This window comes from Bos mutus, chromosome 2 (assembly GCF_027580195.1).
Source record: "Bos mutus isolate GX-2022 chromosome 2, NWIPB_WYAK_1.1, whole genome shotgun sequence".
NCBI classification, from domain to species: Eukaryota; Metazoa; Chordata; class Mammalia; order Artiodactyla; family Bovidae; genus Bos; species Bos mutus.
The window spans coordinates 50,432,326-50,450,370 of NC_091618.1; the positions used below are offsets into that span (position 1 = coordinate 50,432,326).

The 18,045-nt window shown below is 38.6% G+C and overlaps 2 protein-coding genes across 3 annotated transcripts in view; both read left to right on the forward strand.

Moving 5' to 3' along the window:
• Positions 1-1,456: 1,456 nt before the first annotated feature.
• Positions 1,457-2,597, forward strand: C2H2orf66 (chromosome 2 C2orf66 homolog). The gene is given in 3 exon segments (XM_005894603.2): positions 1,457-1,548; positions 1,550-1,574; positions 2,418-2,597. Coding segments are annotated over 3 exon segments (297 nt in total).
• Positions 2,598-8,914: 6,317 nt separating this feature from the next.
• GTF3C3 (general transcription factor IIIC subunit 3) overlaps positions 8,915-18,045 on the forward strand; it is a 35,804-nt gene continuing 26,673 nt past the window's right edge. Inside the window, exons 1-6 of one of the 2 annotated variants that reach the window (XM_070388809.1) lie at positions 8,915-9,122; positions 10,118-10,229; positions 14,765-14,958; positions 15,468-15,591; positions 16,767-16,958; positions 17,468-17,633. In XM_070388809.1, coding sequence (XP_070244910.1) covers positions 9,021-9,122; positions 10,118-10,229; positions 14,765-14,958; positions 15,468-15,591; positions 16,767-16,958; positions 17,468-17,633 — 890 coding nt within the window. In that variant the 5' untranslated portion in view covers positions 8,915-9,020. The remainder of the gene's footprint in view (positions 9,123-10,117; positions 10,230-14,764; positions 14,959-15,467; positions 15,592-16,766; positions 16,959-17,467; positions 17,634-18,045) is intronic. The other variant, XM_005894582.3, reaches the window with a different exon arrangement.

An 18,045-nucleotide genomic window follows, 5' to 3' on the forward strand; every position in this document is an offset into this window, starting at 1 on the left:
GTGAAAGTTTAGTTGCTCAGTCATGTCTGACTCTTTGCAACCCTATGGTGGGCAACCCTTAGCCCTCCAGGCTCCTCTGTCCATGGAATTCTTCAGGCAAGAATACTGGCGTGGGTTGCCATTCCCTTCTCCAGGGGATACAGATTACTAACCTTCTCAATAAAGAACTTGTCCTGGATTGTTCTTCAATCCAGGCAACTTCAATTCGTCAAGTCCGATTACTCAACCCTACCATTTTCTGCAGATGCCATTTATTTAGCAAGAGGATGCTGTAGATAAGGTAATATTTTTTTTTCTCCACAAAATGTACGCTATCTTTTTGTTCTATTTTGAAGGGGTATTATGATAACCCATGCTACTATTTAAAACTTGTAAAGTTTCTTGAGATTCCCAGAAGAAATACAAGTTATGGGTTACAAAGAGCAATTTTATCTCTTGCAATAGAATTTTCTGTTTAATTTGAAAGGCTAATAACTTCAAAAGAGCATTCTCTTAGGTGGGACAGTCATCATCATATTCCCAGCTGCTGTGTATATACCTTCTCTTAGAAGTGAAAAAGGAGAAAGTCATTTTGCTGTGTGGAAGTGCTTTGTGTATTTTATAACATCCAAATAAAATGTTCAGTGGTTGGAGGAGATTCTACTGTATTTAGGACAAATAGATTCTCTGTTAGCCCCGAAGAAGCCTGAAGATGTGATTTTCAAGGGTCTTTGTGCTGTGGAAGAAAATGGAATCATTATTTTTGAACTCTCCCTGCTCACGTCAGTGACTCCCACCTGCAACTGATCTGCTGGTTATAAGTAGCCATGAATCGCCTTGCAGATTGCAGGCAGTGTAGCCAACCAGGGCCAGGCAAAACCAAACTCCTGGTAAGTTTTATTAGCTCTTTCTGTTGAGTTTCGTTTCCATTTTACACCTTGGGGTGGGAGACAATCTCTACTAACACTGGTGTGGTGTGTCTGTCTCAGATCTGTGTGGAAGGTGTACATTTTTTTTTTTTCTCTTCAAGACTGCTGTCTTACCACTTAAAGTAAATTAAGATTGGTTGTTGTTTGGTTTGGGTTCTGTTGTTGTTATTATTAAGAATTACACTTTCTTTGGGACAAGTGCTTTTTTTTTTTTCAGTTGAAAAGGCATACTCACTTTCTAGGTTGTATTAATAATTGCTTTGTTTGTCACTGTATAACATTCTCATTCTCATAGACTCCTTTAAGCTAATCAGCTGGTTCTGGGGGGACCTCATTAGCAAATGAATGTGGAAAAAAAGAAGACTGCAAAATTCAGGTGAATCAATATACTACTACTTCTTCCTTGTTTCCCTTTAAAAATGTTTCTTCTTTCTCTTTTCTACTTCTGCCCTCCCTTCTCCTCCCTTCTCTTTTTCTTTTCTTCAGTCACTCCCTCTCCGGTCATCGACATTTCCTTGATCCTTCCTTTCACTCAGCTTCCTTCCACCATGCCCAAAGCATTCCTGCTGCTGGCTGGTGCCCTGGTGCTCCCTGGGCTTGTGCAAGGAGTCATGCTGAGAAATGAAGAAAAATGGAAGCCCCAACATTCCTAGAAACCGAGATCTGGTAAGAACAGCCACTGGGACATTCTGGGCTGTGGGGTGAAATCAGCACCTCCCTGGAGTTATGCACACCGCACTCTGCTAAACAGTGGAGACGAGGCTGCCAAAGGTTGAGAAGATTCCCCAGCAGGACTAGAGGTAAATTTTGCTAGCCTAGTAGCCAGTGCTCTATTATAGTTTCTCTAGCCAATTTACATTTGTTTCTGTATGGAGAAACAAATTTATATTTAGAAATGATTTTATAGACACATGGCACATTACATTTGTAAATGATCTTATATACATATTGACTTTATAGCCTTGATTTCTAATAAGTATACAAAATTAAGAGTGTAACAGGGAATTGCATTTTGTACAGCTTAGGTTGAACTGATAACAAAACAGATTGTCATATAACCAATACTTGCAAAGCCCAGTTGCAAAATCTGAAAGTTTCCCTGTATTCTTGTCAATTTGCTAGGTGTTATTTTCAGCATAAAGTTATCTAGGAAATAGAATTCAAAATATCAGTTAAAATTCTCATTAAAAAAATATGCCAAATATAGCAAACATGCTGAGTTTATGATTTCAAAATACTATTTTCTAAAGAAAATTATGTAAAATATAACAATATAGTATCAAAATAATCGAATAGCACTTTGCATAGCTTCTGTGTATTTGCAGAACACACAGCTGAAAACCCCACATTCAGAACAACTGGCTCTGTTTCACCATCAGTCAGAGAGGAGGCATCTGAGCTCTGAGAACTGTGGGGTTCAGGGGGAAAAATGAAGGAAAAAATACTCACCTTTGAGTGCTTGGGGTATTTAAGTTATAAATAACATTGAACATTTCTTTCTCTCTTCAGTTTTTTAGAACTCTTCAGGCATATTTTAAACGAAGAGGTCTTGACCTTGGGAGGTTTTCAGATACTTTCTCCATGAATGAGAATCCCAGGCCTCTCTCTTTCCAGTCAGAACTTATTGCTTCTGCATTTGCAGATTATGAACAACAGAAAAACTCCCTCTCCAATTACGTCAAAGGCTGACTGTTTCCTCTGAGTGCAGGTAAAATTTATCCCTTTATCCCTAGATCTCTCTAAACATATAACTGAGTCATAAAGAGGTTTGAAAATATTTATTTGAATAAATGATTTTATTTCCTTACATAAATAAGTGCTCAGTTCTGATCATACTTGTCACTGTTAATACTCAGATTTGGTTCATATATTTTACAGTCTGGTTTTAAAAAGAAATGACAGTAATTTTCAAAGGATAGCTTTCTGGGAGAAGAGATATATTAAAATGGTAGAATTATCACTGAATAGAATTATGAAATACAATGAAAAACCACCTATTCTTATATCTTTTTTCAGACTAGGTCATATAGCTAAATTATGTGGAAAATCATATGTAAAGAAATATATTGAATTGTCCAGTTGGATTAAATGGAAATTAAAAAGTTAAAAGAATAGTTTCTTTGGGGAGAAATTATTAGGCATATATTTGAGCTTGAACTTCCTCACCTAGTTGGGAGAAAAAGGTAGAATATTAGTAAAGATGGCACTTTATCATAGGAAAAAATTTAGAAATTTATGTCTAAGATTTAATTTTTATTCATATTGTTTTAGCATCCCTATCAAATAAATACCTACCATTTAAAAAGTAACAGTATGGTGCAAAGAAAATACATTGTGATTCTAGTCTATTAACTTTTTATTTTGCTGAATAGTAAAGGGAACCGAATTGTAATTAAAATCTACTCCCATTCTTTCATGGGCATATGGATGGAATTATGAGGAAGCAAACCATTGTTGCACTTCATTATGATTGTGAAAGGATTTTGATGATTAGCTACTTTAAATGTAATGATTTTAGAAAAATAATGCTTGTTATTCTAACAAGAGGATGCAATTTACTGTGTGGCATATGCACTTGAAAACTGTCCTTCAATGAGAAAATAAGATAGAAGAAAAACAAGTATATTAATGAAGGCTTCCCTTGACTACTTTTCACACTAAGCCCCAAGAGTAACATACACTAAAAAGAGAATAATTATTAATACCAAGTATCTATTTCAGTATGGGACAGTATTGCATACAAACTATTTTTTAAGCCTTACTTTATTCATCTATAAATTGCATATATGGATCTCTAACTCAAAGAAAGTTTTAGAGAAAACATCAAGTACATATTCTCATGTAAGCACAAAATGAGATAATGTTTAAGGGCAGGGGAAAAAAAGAGCACTGTTAGTGGTACTGTAATATAATAAGAATTATTCAACTTTGTGAAAGAAGCAAAATTACAAGCTTTCCGGTCTTAACAACTCTGATTAAGAAATGAAGATAAAAAGAGTTTTCACTGAAATATGTTGATATTTGGGTCTTTGGGTTAATTGTATAATCTTCATTTCTATTTCATTATAATGTTTTCTTTTTCTTTCAGAAGTCTGGTGGTTTTAAAACTACAGATGAAGCTTCTCACTAGAAAAATTCAGTCTTGATCATGGCTAAGTTTTTGTGTGTGTTCCTCTCCACTTTTATCAGTCTGTTATGATTTTATTCTGTATTTCCAGATTTACATGTAAATAGTTTGAGCTTTGGGACATATGTGACTTATGTGCATGGTTTTTTCCCCACTCAATAATCATAGATATCAATACAGCACTGCATATATTTGCAAGGGTTACAAAAACACCATAAAGTCAAAGGAAATTCCTTTCAGCTGTGTTCTATGTTTCTTTTTTATCATCAGTGTTTTTATTTGAAAGGGACATTGATCATTTTTACTTTAGTTAATTATCTGTAACAGGAATTTGGGTTTAAAATGTATCTTTTTCCTACAAAGAATATACATTTCTATTAAGAGACCCCACAGTCTTAATTTCATGTCAAGAGAGAGTAAGTAATGAATATCCACAATTAAGTTGAAATGGAAGACAAAGAAACATGGGATTTTAGGAGTTGCTCAGGCCTCTGGGAGATGTTCTCTGCCATGATGTTCAGAGGTGGCTATATTGTGCTATAGCAGATATCCTGGTTTAGTCTCTTAAGTCGTGTCTGACTTGCAACCCCATGGACTGTAGCCTGCCAGGCTTCTTTGTCCATGCGATTCTCCAAGCAAGAGTACTGGAGTCGGTTGCCATTTCCTTCTCCAGGGGATCTTCCCAACCCAGGGATCAAACCCAGATCTCCTAAATTGCAGGTAGATTCTTTACCAACTGAGCTACAAGGGAAACCCCACAGCAGATATCTTAGGAACCTACAACCATAGGAAGAGAGGGTAGATACAGGCAGATTTCCCTTCTTTCATAACCAGTGCTCTTCCTCCACCAGCCCTCCCCAACTCAGGCTGAATTGGTCTGATTCTCATATTCTTATTTGTAACAGCTACTTTTCTTTATGAAGGGCTGTATCATTTTCTCTGATTGCTGCAAAAACAAAAACCAAAACCATACATCGTGCCAGAAGCAAACATTGTAATCCTAATGACACTAGTCTGTACATTCCAAAGTAGTTTTATGTGGCTTTTTTGGTGGATGATTGAATATGAATAATAAAATATGCAAGAACAGGTTATATATCTGGTTCAGTATGTTCTATGTAAGTAGTCATATACGTGTCTGTTCTCCCTGGAGAGTTGTGAGATATTTGTGAGCCAAGATCATATCTAAGCCTTTTTTTTATTTCTCCAGCACCTACTACAATGCCTTGCATGTAGCAAGCACTCAAAAAATACTTGTTGAATTCAACTAAATGTGTGATATTTTGCTATTAGTCACACAGTAATGGAAGCTGCTTCTAGCTAATGCCAAGATTTTTTGTTTAACCATTTAAAGGATGTAAATAATTATTGATATTATTCCTCATAAAAATAGAGCCTATTCAGATAAATGATAGAGTGGTGGGGATCCTTCACCACTGTCTAGTTCCACTCAAATACCAAAGGGACTGGCTTTCCCTTTTCCTTTCACCACTCCTGCTCTGGTTGTCAAGACCTCCAAAAAAGGAATGCTTTATCAGTTTCAAGGTCTTTGAAAAGGAAGAGCATCCACAGGGGACTTTCAGCTGTGAGCTTGCAAAGTCTCAGAGAAGCAGCATGCATCCTTCTGCTGAAAAATTCCCCACAACTGGCAGGTAGCTGTCGATGGGAGGCCTACACTCCACTAGACCAGAGTTTCTCAACAGTGATGGGATTGTCATTTGGGGAAGGACAAGTCTTCATGGTGACCATTTAGCACACCTGGTCCCCAGACAATATATAGTGGCATACTAGTGATTCCCCTCCCCCATTATTTTGACAACAAAAACCTCCCTAGTTGTGTTTCTAGAAGGTCACTGGGGAAGTGATTTTGTTCACTGATTTTGTCATCAGCAGAAGACTAGTGTTTCCTGCAATGAAAATACTAAGTGTTCTGCAGGTGATCTAGGCTCCCAAGGGGTCTGTAGTCCTTCTTTCTTAGGTCCTTGACAGCCTCTCAACACTGACTCTGCTCCTTTTTGATGAGCATCCCATTCCCTGTCCCCAGGACATGGCCTGTTGGCCCCTGTCCCAGGTCTAGTGTGGTCAAGAACTATTAAGGGTGCAAGATTTTGTCCAATTTGCAAGCTACACAGTAGCTGCTACAATTTCACAAATCTTGGTGGACCCTGAGATCCCTGGATCTGAGGCAACAGATTTTGTTATTCATGGCTCAGGAGGCAGCTTGAGTTTTACATTCGCATTGGTTCCCCTTGTCCCTAAAGTATCATGGAGGCCATGGCGGGGTGGGTCCAGGTGTTTAGTGGGCATGAGTTGATTTGTGCCACAGCCAAGGAACCCCAAACTTAGGAAATCCTCACTCTTATAAGGGGGCTACATGCCCAAACATGCCCAACCTTTGTCCCAGAGGGAAACATCTTTATTATACTGGTCAGGAAACAAATCTGTCCTCTGCCCCAGAGGGAGACAGTATTTCTGTCTTTCAAGGCTATTTGTTCTCCAGACATCCTTGAAAAGATAGCCCAGAGTGAAAGCAGGGACAAGCTTTTGCAGAAAAGACAACCGTGGAAAAACTGCCTCCCTAAAAGCGTTATACCCCATCTTGACTCCTCTACTTGAGAAAGGGGAGTCGCGACCTCCCTGTGTACTCTTCATGCTCTGGTCATGGTATAAATCCAGTGTTATCCTTTCCTCAGATATTTCATTTTGATTCTCAGAAATGAGTCAGAAAGTCTGAAAAGTTTCTTCTTGCTATTTTCATTACTGCTGTAACAATTCCACTTCATCTCAAGGTAAAGTGGATGCCTCTGACTCACCAGTGGACACATTACTTACAAGGAAGTAGAGAAAGGAAAAGCAGAAAGATTACAATTTCAAGACATGTTGCTATAATACATTCTAACCTATAAAATAAGGGTCATCAAGGTGTTCCATAGCAGAAAAACTGTCACCCCCTTGCTCCCTGTCCAGTTCTCCACAACGTGAATCTATATCTTCACAATTGTTACTCCCATATTCCAGGCATCCAATAACAAAATAAAATTCCATGGACAGAGGAGCCTGGCAGGCTACAATCCATGGGGTCACAAAGTGCTAGACACAACTGAGTGACTGAGCACACAGGCCATCTGGGTCTCGGGAGAACATTCTCGTTACCAGATGACCAGTTCTTCTCCCGTTGATTTCCTTCTTTTCCCTAGGAGACTTAGGACTAGAGACTCTTGACTTCCTCTCAAGTGCAGTTTCCTGGATGCCTGGAGAAACTCAGGGGGGAATTTACCTGTTAGGAATTTCTGTGAGTTACCTTGCTAGCTTCCCATATTTTATACCCAGATAGGGCCCTGGGGATCCTTTATCATGAGAAAGGAATGACTTCTAGCTGTGAGATATTTTTCTCTCATCTGGGAGTTCCCCTCTTGCTGGTCCTGGTCCTCATTCTGCCATCAAACTGTGGCTTTTCTGCATCTGGATTGTCATAAAGAGGCACTAGTGGCCAAGTCAGGTGTTAGGCTCCCTGTAACTTGTCCCTACCCTCAGCTTCATATTGACTGCATTCCATACTTCTACTCCCTTGCCCATTCCAAAGGCACTTTCAGTTCCATCCAATTGAGTTCATCAATGTGATTTAAGCACAGATTACTAGCCTAGAGAGGAAAGTTCATTAAGATGTATCAGGTAGTGCTGTTCTCAAGATGTTGACAGCAAGTGTCTCTAGAATAGGACACTAGAGAAAGTTATAATTCAGTGTAAAATATAAAGCATAGGAGTGTGTAGGTTGACGTAGAGTTCCACTGAGGAGAGGCAGTTGTTTCGTCCCTAAGTCGTGTCCGACTCTTTGTGACCCCATGGATTGCAGTGCACCAGGATCCTCTGTCCATGGGATTTCCCAGCCAATAATACTGGAGTGGGCTGGCATTTCCTTCTCCAGCAGATCTTCCCGACCCAGGGCTTAAATTGGCAGGCATATTCTTTACGCTGAGCCACCAGGGAAGCCTCAGGGAGAGACAGTGTATTAATTCCAAGTATGGGATTTGGAGTCAGATAGACCAGGCTTCAAATCCTGGCTCTGCTACTAATTAAAAGACGCTTGCTTCTTGGTAGAAAAGCTATGACAAATCTAGACAGGGTATTAAAAAGCAAAGACATCACTTTGCTGACAAAGGTCCATATAGTCAAAGCTATGGTTTTTCCAGTAGTCATGTATGGATGTGAGAGTTGGACTAAAAAGAAAGCTGAGCACTGAAGAATTGATGCTTTTGAACTGTGGTGTTTGAGAAGACAATGAGAATCTCTTGAACTGCGAGGAGATCAAACCAGTGAATCATAAAAGGAAATCAGTCCTGAGTATTCATTGGAAGGACTGATGCTGAAGCTGATACTTTGACCACCTGATGCGAAGAACCGACTCATTAAAAAAGACCCTGATGCTGGGAAAGATTGAGGGGAGGAGGGAAAGGGGGCGACAGAGGATGAGATGGCTGGATGGTATCAGCGACTCTATGGACATGAGTTTGAGCAAACTCAGGAGATAGTGAAGGACAGGGAACTCTGGCGTGCTGCAGTCCATGGGGTCACAAAGAGTTGGACACGAATGAACCACTGAACAACCAAAGATCAAATTAAAAAACAAATATTTTTGAGGGAAATATTGTAGACGAAGGAACATTTTCTTCAAGCACATTCCCCAACTCCTTAACAAGCTTAAAGCAGAGGCTTGAGCCCAGTTGCAAGCTTCGAGTCCTGGAAGCTGGGAGGGTCCAGATCAGGTCCCGCCTACTCCCGCGCTCATACCCACGCCTCCCGGAAGAAGCCTGGATTAGAGGCTCCTGCGGAACCTGAGCGCGGCGGCTTCGGCGCAGGCCGAGCCAGTTTCCCAGAAGGACTTTGGGTCCTTGCTTTTAGCGGCTCGGCGCAGGGTTAGCGTCTGGGAGCCTCTGCTCTTCCGTTTCTCTGTCGTTCCTGAAACTGCGTAGCAGAACCCCGCAAGCATGTCGGGGTTCAGCCCGGAGCTCATCGACTATCTGGAAGGGAAGATTTCCTTTGAGGAGTTCGAAAGGAGAAGAGAGGAGAGAAAAACCCGCGAGAAGAAAGTGAGGAGATGATAGGCCTGGATGCTCTCACTGTCTTGTCGCCTTAATACACTTAAGAGATGTGAAGGACCCGACTAAATTCACCCTTATGGGGCGGGCCGCGTACCTCTAGCAGTTTCTCCCCCCCTCCTTTTTTTTTTTTTACCGAAACTCCGGTTCTCACATTACCCCTGTGCTAAGCTCCTCTTTAAAACATTTCACTCACCAGAAAGCTTTTGTCTCGGTGGGAACCACTTCTTTCTCTTTTTACTGTTGTCAAATAGTACTTTTTTTTTTTTTTTGCTTGAGAGTAGCTTAACGCTGGTAGATTAAATGGGGTGGAGATGGAGGTGGGGTGTGGGCAGTAGAGTTCAAAACAGTAGAGTCAGTTTGTATCTGGTTCAAGTCCTAGCTTTGCCGCTGTTATTTTTGTGACTTTGAATGCGCAACTCACCTCTCTTCTTGAGGCCTCAGTGTCCATTTCCCGACGGAGTGGTTTCAGCTCCCATTTTTGAGGAGTCTCCCAATGGTGTGATGTAACCCTCCACAGGATTATTTTTTTTTTTTTTTTTTGTCTGATAACAAAAACTTCTCTGGTAAATGAGGAAATACATGACTTTTTCATGTCTCTTCACTTGATGTTGGAGGGAAAATAAAAGTAATTGCACCTTTTGAGGTTAGCTGTTGGATTCTTTCCTAAATCGTGCAACCAATAGTGCCCCATCTCTTTTCATTTAAAAAGCAAGGCTGAAAAAAGAAAGACTGCAATGTGTAGATTAATGAAATTATCAAGGTTTTTAAAATTATTTTTTACAAATGACTGATTCAGACTGAAGAATGAGACCCAAGTACAATGAGATGCTTTGACAATATTCAAATTTAGATTTCACATACTATGTATGTGTTCAGAGCTCAAGCTTTATAGAAATAGAAAATGAGGCAGATGTTCTCTTCTCAGCTGGAAAGAGCTAAACGTGCATTTGATTTTGGAGTCATTAATTAATTTTCAATCCCAGAGTCTTCAGGAAAAAGGAAAGTCATCAGTTGAAGAAAATCCAAATGACTCTGAAGTCCCATCATCATCAGGAATAAACTCTACCAAATCTCAGGGCAAAGATGCCAATGAAGGTATGTTAAGATCACTGCCTGCATTAAATGTTAAGGGTATCTAATAATTTAGTGAAAGTGTTATTATTATTTTTTTTAATTGCTGTGGTATTCTGTTGTTGATACCTGGCTTTTTAGGAACATAGTACTTGGTATATAATAGGTGCTCAATATGTATTTGTTGAATTGTTGATTATGGTGCTGGTTAGTGGGCTATGTTTGTGAAGAAGGGTTTCAAATCTGCATCAGTGTTGGAGAGCCTTTTGGGGTCACGGTTTTTTAAATTGACCCTCTCATGTGGTTGCTAATTATTCTAGGCTATACTCCCCCAAATTGTAATGAATTATAATTCTATACACAGGGCTTCCAAATCGCTTCTTTAATTATGAGAGGTAAGATAGAAATGTCAGAGTGGAAGCCAGTTGGCTGTCCACATGGGACCTTACACACAGCATAGATATCTTGGTGTGTTACCTCATTCCAGGATTCAGTCCTCAGCTCCGCATGACCAGATACTAAATTTGGTTACTGGACCCAGACCAATTAAAATTATGAGAGCCTAAGTGATGAATTAGTAAGCAAATTACTAATTTCTGGTGATTGATCAGAATACTAATGATAGTTTGTGGTATCCAGTCATTCATATCAAGTAATCTGGGATGTGGAACTATCAATTAGAATTTAACTTTGGGCATAGGGTCTAATTGAGAACTAAATTAAACTTTCTTGCCTTACTGGGTAGAAATGGAGGCTGTGCAGGAGACCTAGGTTCTATCCCTGGGTCGGGAAGATCCCCTGGAGAAGGGAATGGCTACCCACTCCTGTATTCTTGCCTGGAGAATTCCATGGACAGAGGAGCCTGGCGGGCCATAGTCCATGGAGTCACAAAGAGTTGGACACGACTGAGCAACTATCATTTTCACGTATAAGGTCTAATTGAGACCTAAGCTAAACTTTCTGGCCCTAGGGGGTAGAAATGGAGGCTGATTGTTTTTCTTCCAAACAAGTAAGACTTTACACAGAGAAAACACTAGTCGGGTAAACAGAAAATGAACAAGTTTTGTCTGTCTCCTTGGACCAAGTAGGGAAGAAAGGGCAAAGAGGAGAGAAAATTAGGATTATAGATTCTTTGCTAGGCAAGTGGAGTGAAAAAGCAGGCTGAAGGTGTTCTAAAATCTGTGAGTCCTTCCTTATCTGCTCAGAGTAAGAGCTGCTGTTCCATCATAACGTTGTCTTTGAGGTGCAGCTGTTAGTAGCAGGCACCATGGGGTGCTTGCCAGTTTTCCGCCAGTGAAAGTGAGAGTCAGTCGCTAAGACATGTCCGACTCTTTGTGACCCCAGGGACTGTAGCCCACCAGGCTCTTCTGTCCATGGGATTCTCCAGGCCAAAATACTAAAAGGTGGCCGGAAAAGGTGGTTACTTGAATCACTGCTTTCTGCTTACCATGAGTAGTCAGGCATACTAGACTCAGCTCAAATAATACAGTCACTTTAAGATATTAAGCTCCCAGTTTCCTAGGAACGTATTTCGTATACTGACCTTGTGTTCAGGAACCTTGCTAAATTCATAAATTCTGACAGGTTTTGTGCATAGATTCTTTTGGATATTCTATGTATCATCATGTAATCTGTGAATGACAATTTTATTTCTCTGTTAATCTTTATGCCTTTATTTTTCTTCCCTTATTACGTTGACTCCAGTAAAATCTTGAAAGGAATGGTGATAGTAGGCATACTTGTCTTATTGCCAGTGTCTTTGGATAATTAGCCATTAACTGTGTTTGTGGTGCCGAGGTCCAGCCCCGGCTGATCCAGGGTATTCGAAGGAGAGATGGCCTAGGCGACTATTCAAATGTTAATTAGAGATATAAAGAGTAATAGAATGAGGATAGCTCAGTAGGAAAATTCAATGGAGAAAAGAGGCTGAGTAGCTTGGTTTACGCGGAAAATCAATATAACCCGTGACACCAGGTTAGCTCTGACCACGGAGGCCGCAGGCACCCTCTCGAATAGCGGAAAGTGCCCCACCTTAGACACCTTCTCGAGTGGGTCTTAGAAGCCCAGGCAAATAAATGGTCGCAGAGGATATCCACGCTCCAGATGGAGACTTCAGCCAGAATGTGAAAAGAATGACATGGGGAGACCAAGCGTTGGTGAGCAAGGCCCGTAGCTTTATTTTCAACAGGGGCTTTTATACCCTAAGTTACACATAGAGGATAATAGGGGATGCAAAGTCAGCAGTTTTTGATCCTTATCAAAAACCAGGGTTTCTTTCCTGCAAATTTATCGTATACAAATGGTTTAGGTGATTTACATCATCTTCTGGCCAGAAGGCCTATTAACATTTTATGGCTCCCGACAAAGACTTATCAACCGTAAGGCTTATTTTCTCTAAGAGTAGTTATTTTAAGGTTTGGCGCCATCTTCCGAAGATAAAATTGCATTCCTATAGGGTGGATGTGTAATGGGTTTACAACAAAGGAAAGCATTTATTACCTTAAGGGTCTAAAGTTACTAACACCAAGGCCACTACTTATTTTTTCTATATACCAACTATATTAATTAATACACATTTAAGGGTACAATTCAGGGGATGTGAAAACCTGGCAGCAAGCATTGGCTCATCAATGAAATCTTTTACTGGTTTTATTCTGACCGTTTCTAACTCTCTGAGAGGCTCTAAGCTATTTGAATATCTTAAGCTTCCTGTGCCTCTCGAGGCTGGGAGACTGTAAACAATCGTATGCATAGCTGTAGGAGTCCGGGTAAACTTGTCAGGCGAGTTAGAGAGCCATCTGAGGGGTTTGGATTTAAACACTCCTAATTGCCCAGGAACTTTATTAATTGGAGCTGTAAGTTAACTCTTTGTCAGAGAGAGCGAGATGGTGGTAGGGGACAGCCCCCAGTAAAGTCAGAGGTGAGAGCACAAAGCAATAAAGTAGGCAGACTCTGGTTTTTTGGGGGTAGATGCTCGAGAATATCCGGGGGGACTCCCGAGGCTCGATCCCGCCTTTGCGTATGCCGAGCCTCCTTCCTCATGACCTTTGTCACGAGTGGAATGTCTCTCGCCGGCTCCCGTCATGTGGAACCTTTTTTGTAGGTATTTTTTTTATCAAGTTAAAGGTATTCTCTTACATTTCTGTTGACTAAAAATTTTTATTAGGAATAGGTGTCGGATTTTATCAAATGCTTCTCTGGGGGAGTTCGCTGGCAGTTAAGTGGTTAGAATTCAGTGCTTTCACTGCCAAGGCCTGAGTTTCATCCCTGGTTGGGGAACTAAGATCCTGCAAGCCATGCAGTATGGCCAAAAAAGCTTCTCTGTATCAAGATGATTGTATGACTTTTCACTTTTTTTGTGTTACTGTAATAAATTTTATTGATTTGTTTTACAACTTTATTTTGGGTGTTTAGAATTCTTGAAGATGATCATTATGATGTCATAGTAATTATTACTATAATATTTGTTCCTCAAAACATGTGGGTTTTTTTTTCATTCTCCCTTAAATATACTGACTATCTTATTTGTCTAGCATCTTTGGGATTTGAGGTTATTTTACATAAGTGAATAAGCTTTAGGATTTTTTAATAAATATATTTATGTACATTTATTTTAACTGTTTTGTTGTAGCTTTTCTAAAATATGCCACATCTCTGCTTTAACAACAAATTGGCTTCTAAACTTTTCTTTATTCAAGATAATCATTATAAACTTAGAGAAATCATTTTACTGTAGTGATCTCCTCAGATACAGAGGAAATATGTTATTTTGTTCCTGAAATAAAAATGCTGTTTTAATAATAATAGTGTTTATTAAGCTCTTACTGTATGCTGGGCATTTTTCTCAGTATATATATTTGAAGACTCCGAGTAACCCTGTAAGGCAGACGTTCAGATCAGATCAGATCAGATCAGTCACTCAGTCGTGTCCGACTCTTTGCGACCCCATGAATCGCCGCACGCCAGGCCTCCCTGTCCATCACCAACTCCTGGAGTTCACTCAGACTCACGTCCATCGAGTCAGTGATGCCATCCAGCCATTGACCCCTTTTACAAATGAGCAAACTCAGGTACAGAGAGCTTCGGTAATTTGCCCAAGGTAAAACAGCTGGCAATAGATAGTGGTAAAGTTTGAAACCAGACAGCTTGACTCTAGAGGCCTCACCTTAAACCCCTGTGCTATATGCCCTGGTTATGTACCACCAGACTTGTTCTTAGGTCTTAGGTTAGTTAGTTCGTAGGTTTGTGTCCTGAAATTCCTTAATTTTTTTTTCCTCTCTGCTTTTAACTATTATTCTGTGTGTTTCTGATTTCCCACTTAATTTTACCTGTATGTCTGGATAAGGCCTAAAGGATGAGTCAGCAGTTTCTACAGAGTAAAATACATGGCCTTGTGACAGCTTTCTTTGGATTGTTTTTGGGAATGTCCATTTGTCTTTTACTTTCAAGTTTGGTAATGCTGGGGTAGAAATTTATATTCCAGAAAATACCGTTTGTTTTTTTTCAAGTGCTGAGTATGCTAAAGCTTTTGTTTCCTACCTCAATGTCTTTTTCTTTAGGTGAAACATCAGATGGAGTCAGTAAGTCAGTTCACAAGGTCTTTGCTTCCATGCTTGGAGAGAATGAAGATGAGGAGGAGGAAGAGGAAGAAGAGGAGGAAGAGGAGGAGGAAGAAACTCCTGAGCAACCCACTGCTGGCGATGTGTTTGTATTGGAGATGGTTCTCAATCGTGAAACCAAGAAAATGATGAAAGTAAAGTGTTTCTTGTTTTGGTATTTATAAACAGAATGTAAAAATGTGACACAGAAATGGAAAAAAAAAGTCTTTATACATTTATACTGAAAGAATTCAACTGTAAGAAAGGAAATACTGTGAGATTGCTGTTACTAATTTCTTATGTTTCATTTTTAGAGATTTTTAAATGTTAAACCTTAATTATTACAAATGTCAAATTTTACTATAATTTTGCTGTTAAAAGGTTTATATTGTATCTTGATTTTTCTTTAACCAAATTTATTCTGAGTAGATAAATTTGAAAGGAGAATCTTCAGTAGATTGCATCATAAATCTCCTGGCATATAAATCCATTTTGCAACATCCAGTTCTACATTTGGTCTAATTAGTAATTTAGTAATGCCTGACCAGTTTGATTTTTGCTTTGTTTAAATACTTTATTGTACTTTGGACTTGCTACTGTAGGAAAGTTTTGTTGGGTTGGGTTTGTTTTCTGTTTGAGTCTAAATGTCATTTTTGTTTTGTAGGAGAAAAGACCTCGGAGTAAACTTCCCAGAGCTCTGAGAGGTCTCATGGGTGAAGCCAACATTCGCTTTGCTCGAGGAGAACGTGAAGAGGCAATATTGATGTGCATGGAAATCATAAGACAAGGTTTTAATGTGGGGATTATTGACAATAGCATGTTAATAGTCTGACTTTTAAAACAAAGGGAGGAGTACTTCACTCTGCTATTTGGAAAATATATTCAGGAGCTTGGAGGTGATTGTAATAACAGTGATATAACTACCCATTAAATAGGAATCATTGCCAAGAAAATGATAATCACGGAGTATGATTCAATGAAATATCATTAATATATATTGAACTCTTAACAGGCTTTTAAAAAAATTTGTTTTTTAGCATTTCATTTTAGGAGTTTTATATGTTTATAATATTTTTTTTTTAAATATGGCAAACACATTACTTTAAAGCCACTTTTGAGGAGTATTCTTTTTCTACCATTTTCCAAATCAGACACTGTTAGATTATTTTAATCTACTTTTTGATAAAAGACAATATATACTTATCATCTTTTCATTAAACTGCAAAGCTCAGGCATATTGAAAGATATCTTTAGAAGTCACTTTTTGACTAATCACTTGCATTTATTATTTTGTTTTCCTGGTGTGTTGCCAAGTGATGCCCTGCATAGTGGCTTGAGCAGTCTATTACAGTGAACTTTCAATTTATCTTTTACATATTTTGGCATTTCCTTTCATTTAGTCTAGGGTCCTTTTCAGTATTATCTGTTCCTTTATTAGTTTATAATTGTTTATTTTGACAGTTACCTTTGATTTTAATCCCTCATGTTCTTAGAACCTTAATTCATAAACATTATTTCAGAAATGTGGATTAACTTTTCACTTTGATGATCTGGGTTTAGGTGCTAGTTAGATATCTTCTCTCCATTAATCCCATACTCCTCAGTGTGGAAGCTGGATCATGATGATTTAACCCCACTGATGTGGCTGATGCTCACTGGGATGAACTTGCTGAATTAATGAGCCATGTTTAGCCTTATCAAAGGGGACTTTTCATGAGGGGGACGTGGTAGAGAGTAGGGTTTTTCATGAAATTACACTTTGCTTAGAGAAAAGAATAGTTTTTAAATCCTAAAGAGTATATGAAAATACACTAAAGCAAATATACTGTTTGTATAATTCTGTTCAAATTATTTTAAAAAGCATAAATATTAAAGGAACCATAGTTTGAAACATGAAATTAATATTAGCATAAGTGTCTTCCCTCAGCCAATGAAATTTGTTTTTTTGTTCTATGCATTATAGCTCCTTTAGCTTATGAGCCATTTTCCACTCTTGCTATGATATATGAGGACCAAGGTGACATGGAGAAATCATTGCAGTTTGAATTGATCGCTGCACATTTAAATCCCAGTGACACTGAAGAATGGGTTAGATTGGCAGAAATGTCCCTGGAACAAGACAATATTAAGCAGGCTATTTTTTGCTACACAAAAGGTAATAAAAATGTTTTTCTTGCTTTGTTTGATAAAATGTTATATAATAGATTTTATGATCAGTGTACTTACTATTCTGGGGTGCTGTTCATTGAAATACATTTATTCCTTGTATTCTGTTATACCAGAGGTAAGTATTTGGGCTCCCTATATTTTCACATTTATCAGCAAATTTGTTTATATTTTGAGCTAATACAGTAAAACCGTTGTTTGAAGACAAGACCTTCATTTTCCCACCAAGATCAGTGTTGGTTCCAAGCTGTTTCTTGAGAGTTAATATTAGACTTCAGTGACCAAATGGAGGTTAATAGGGAGATTTTAGGCTTCTATTTGGTCAAACCTAGTCTAGCATTCCTGTGAAGGTAGATTTAGTCTGGAATAAACCAGTTGGTTCCATTGGCAAATTAGCTTAGAGTGTTTTAATAGATTTTCTGAAAAGATGGGTCACACCCTACCATGAGCCCCCTTTTATAGTAAATCTGTAATTTATATTCCTTATTTTCTTTTTAGCACTTAAATATGAACCTACTAATGTCCGTTACCTTTGGGAGCGATCAAGCCTTTATGAACAGATGGGAGATCACAAAATGGCAATGGATGGTTATAGGCGTATTTTAAACCTTTTGTCTCCATCTGATGGAGAACGATTTATGCAGTTGACTAGAGATATGGCAAAGTAAGTTTCAAGTTGAAATATACATAAATGTTCTTATTAATCATCTTGTTTTTGAAATCAAAAGATATATTTGAAATGAATATACTTTTTATTGAGGTTCAGGAAAGTGTTTTGCTTCCTGTATTTTAATATTGTGCTTAAATACAGAGGTTTTTTTCCCCCCAGTACTTTATTTCCAAGTCAATTGTGTGATTGTTTAGAAAAAATTGTATTATATGTTTGATTATCTTTCATGTGCCCAGAAATTTAAAAATGGAACATGTTCTGAAGGATGACTAGATTCCCAGGTTTTTATAAATTATGTACGTATACAGTAATACTAAGTTATTGCAAATGTGCTAGTGAAATATTTATGCTCTGAGATCTATGGTCATTTTATCTTGAGCCTGTACTAGAATGACTTTTTAAGATG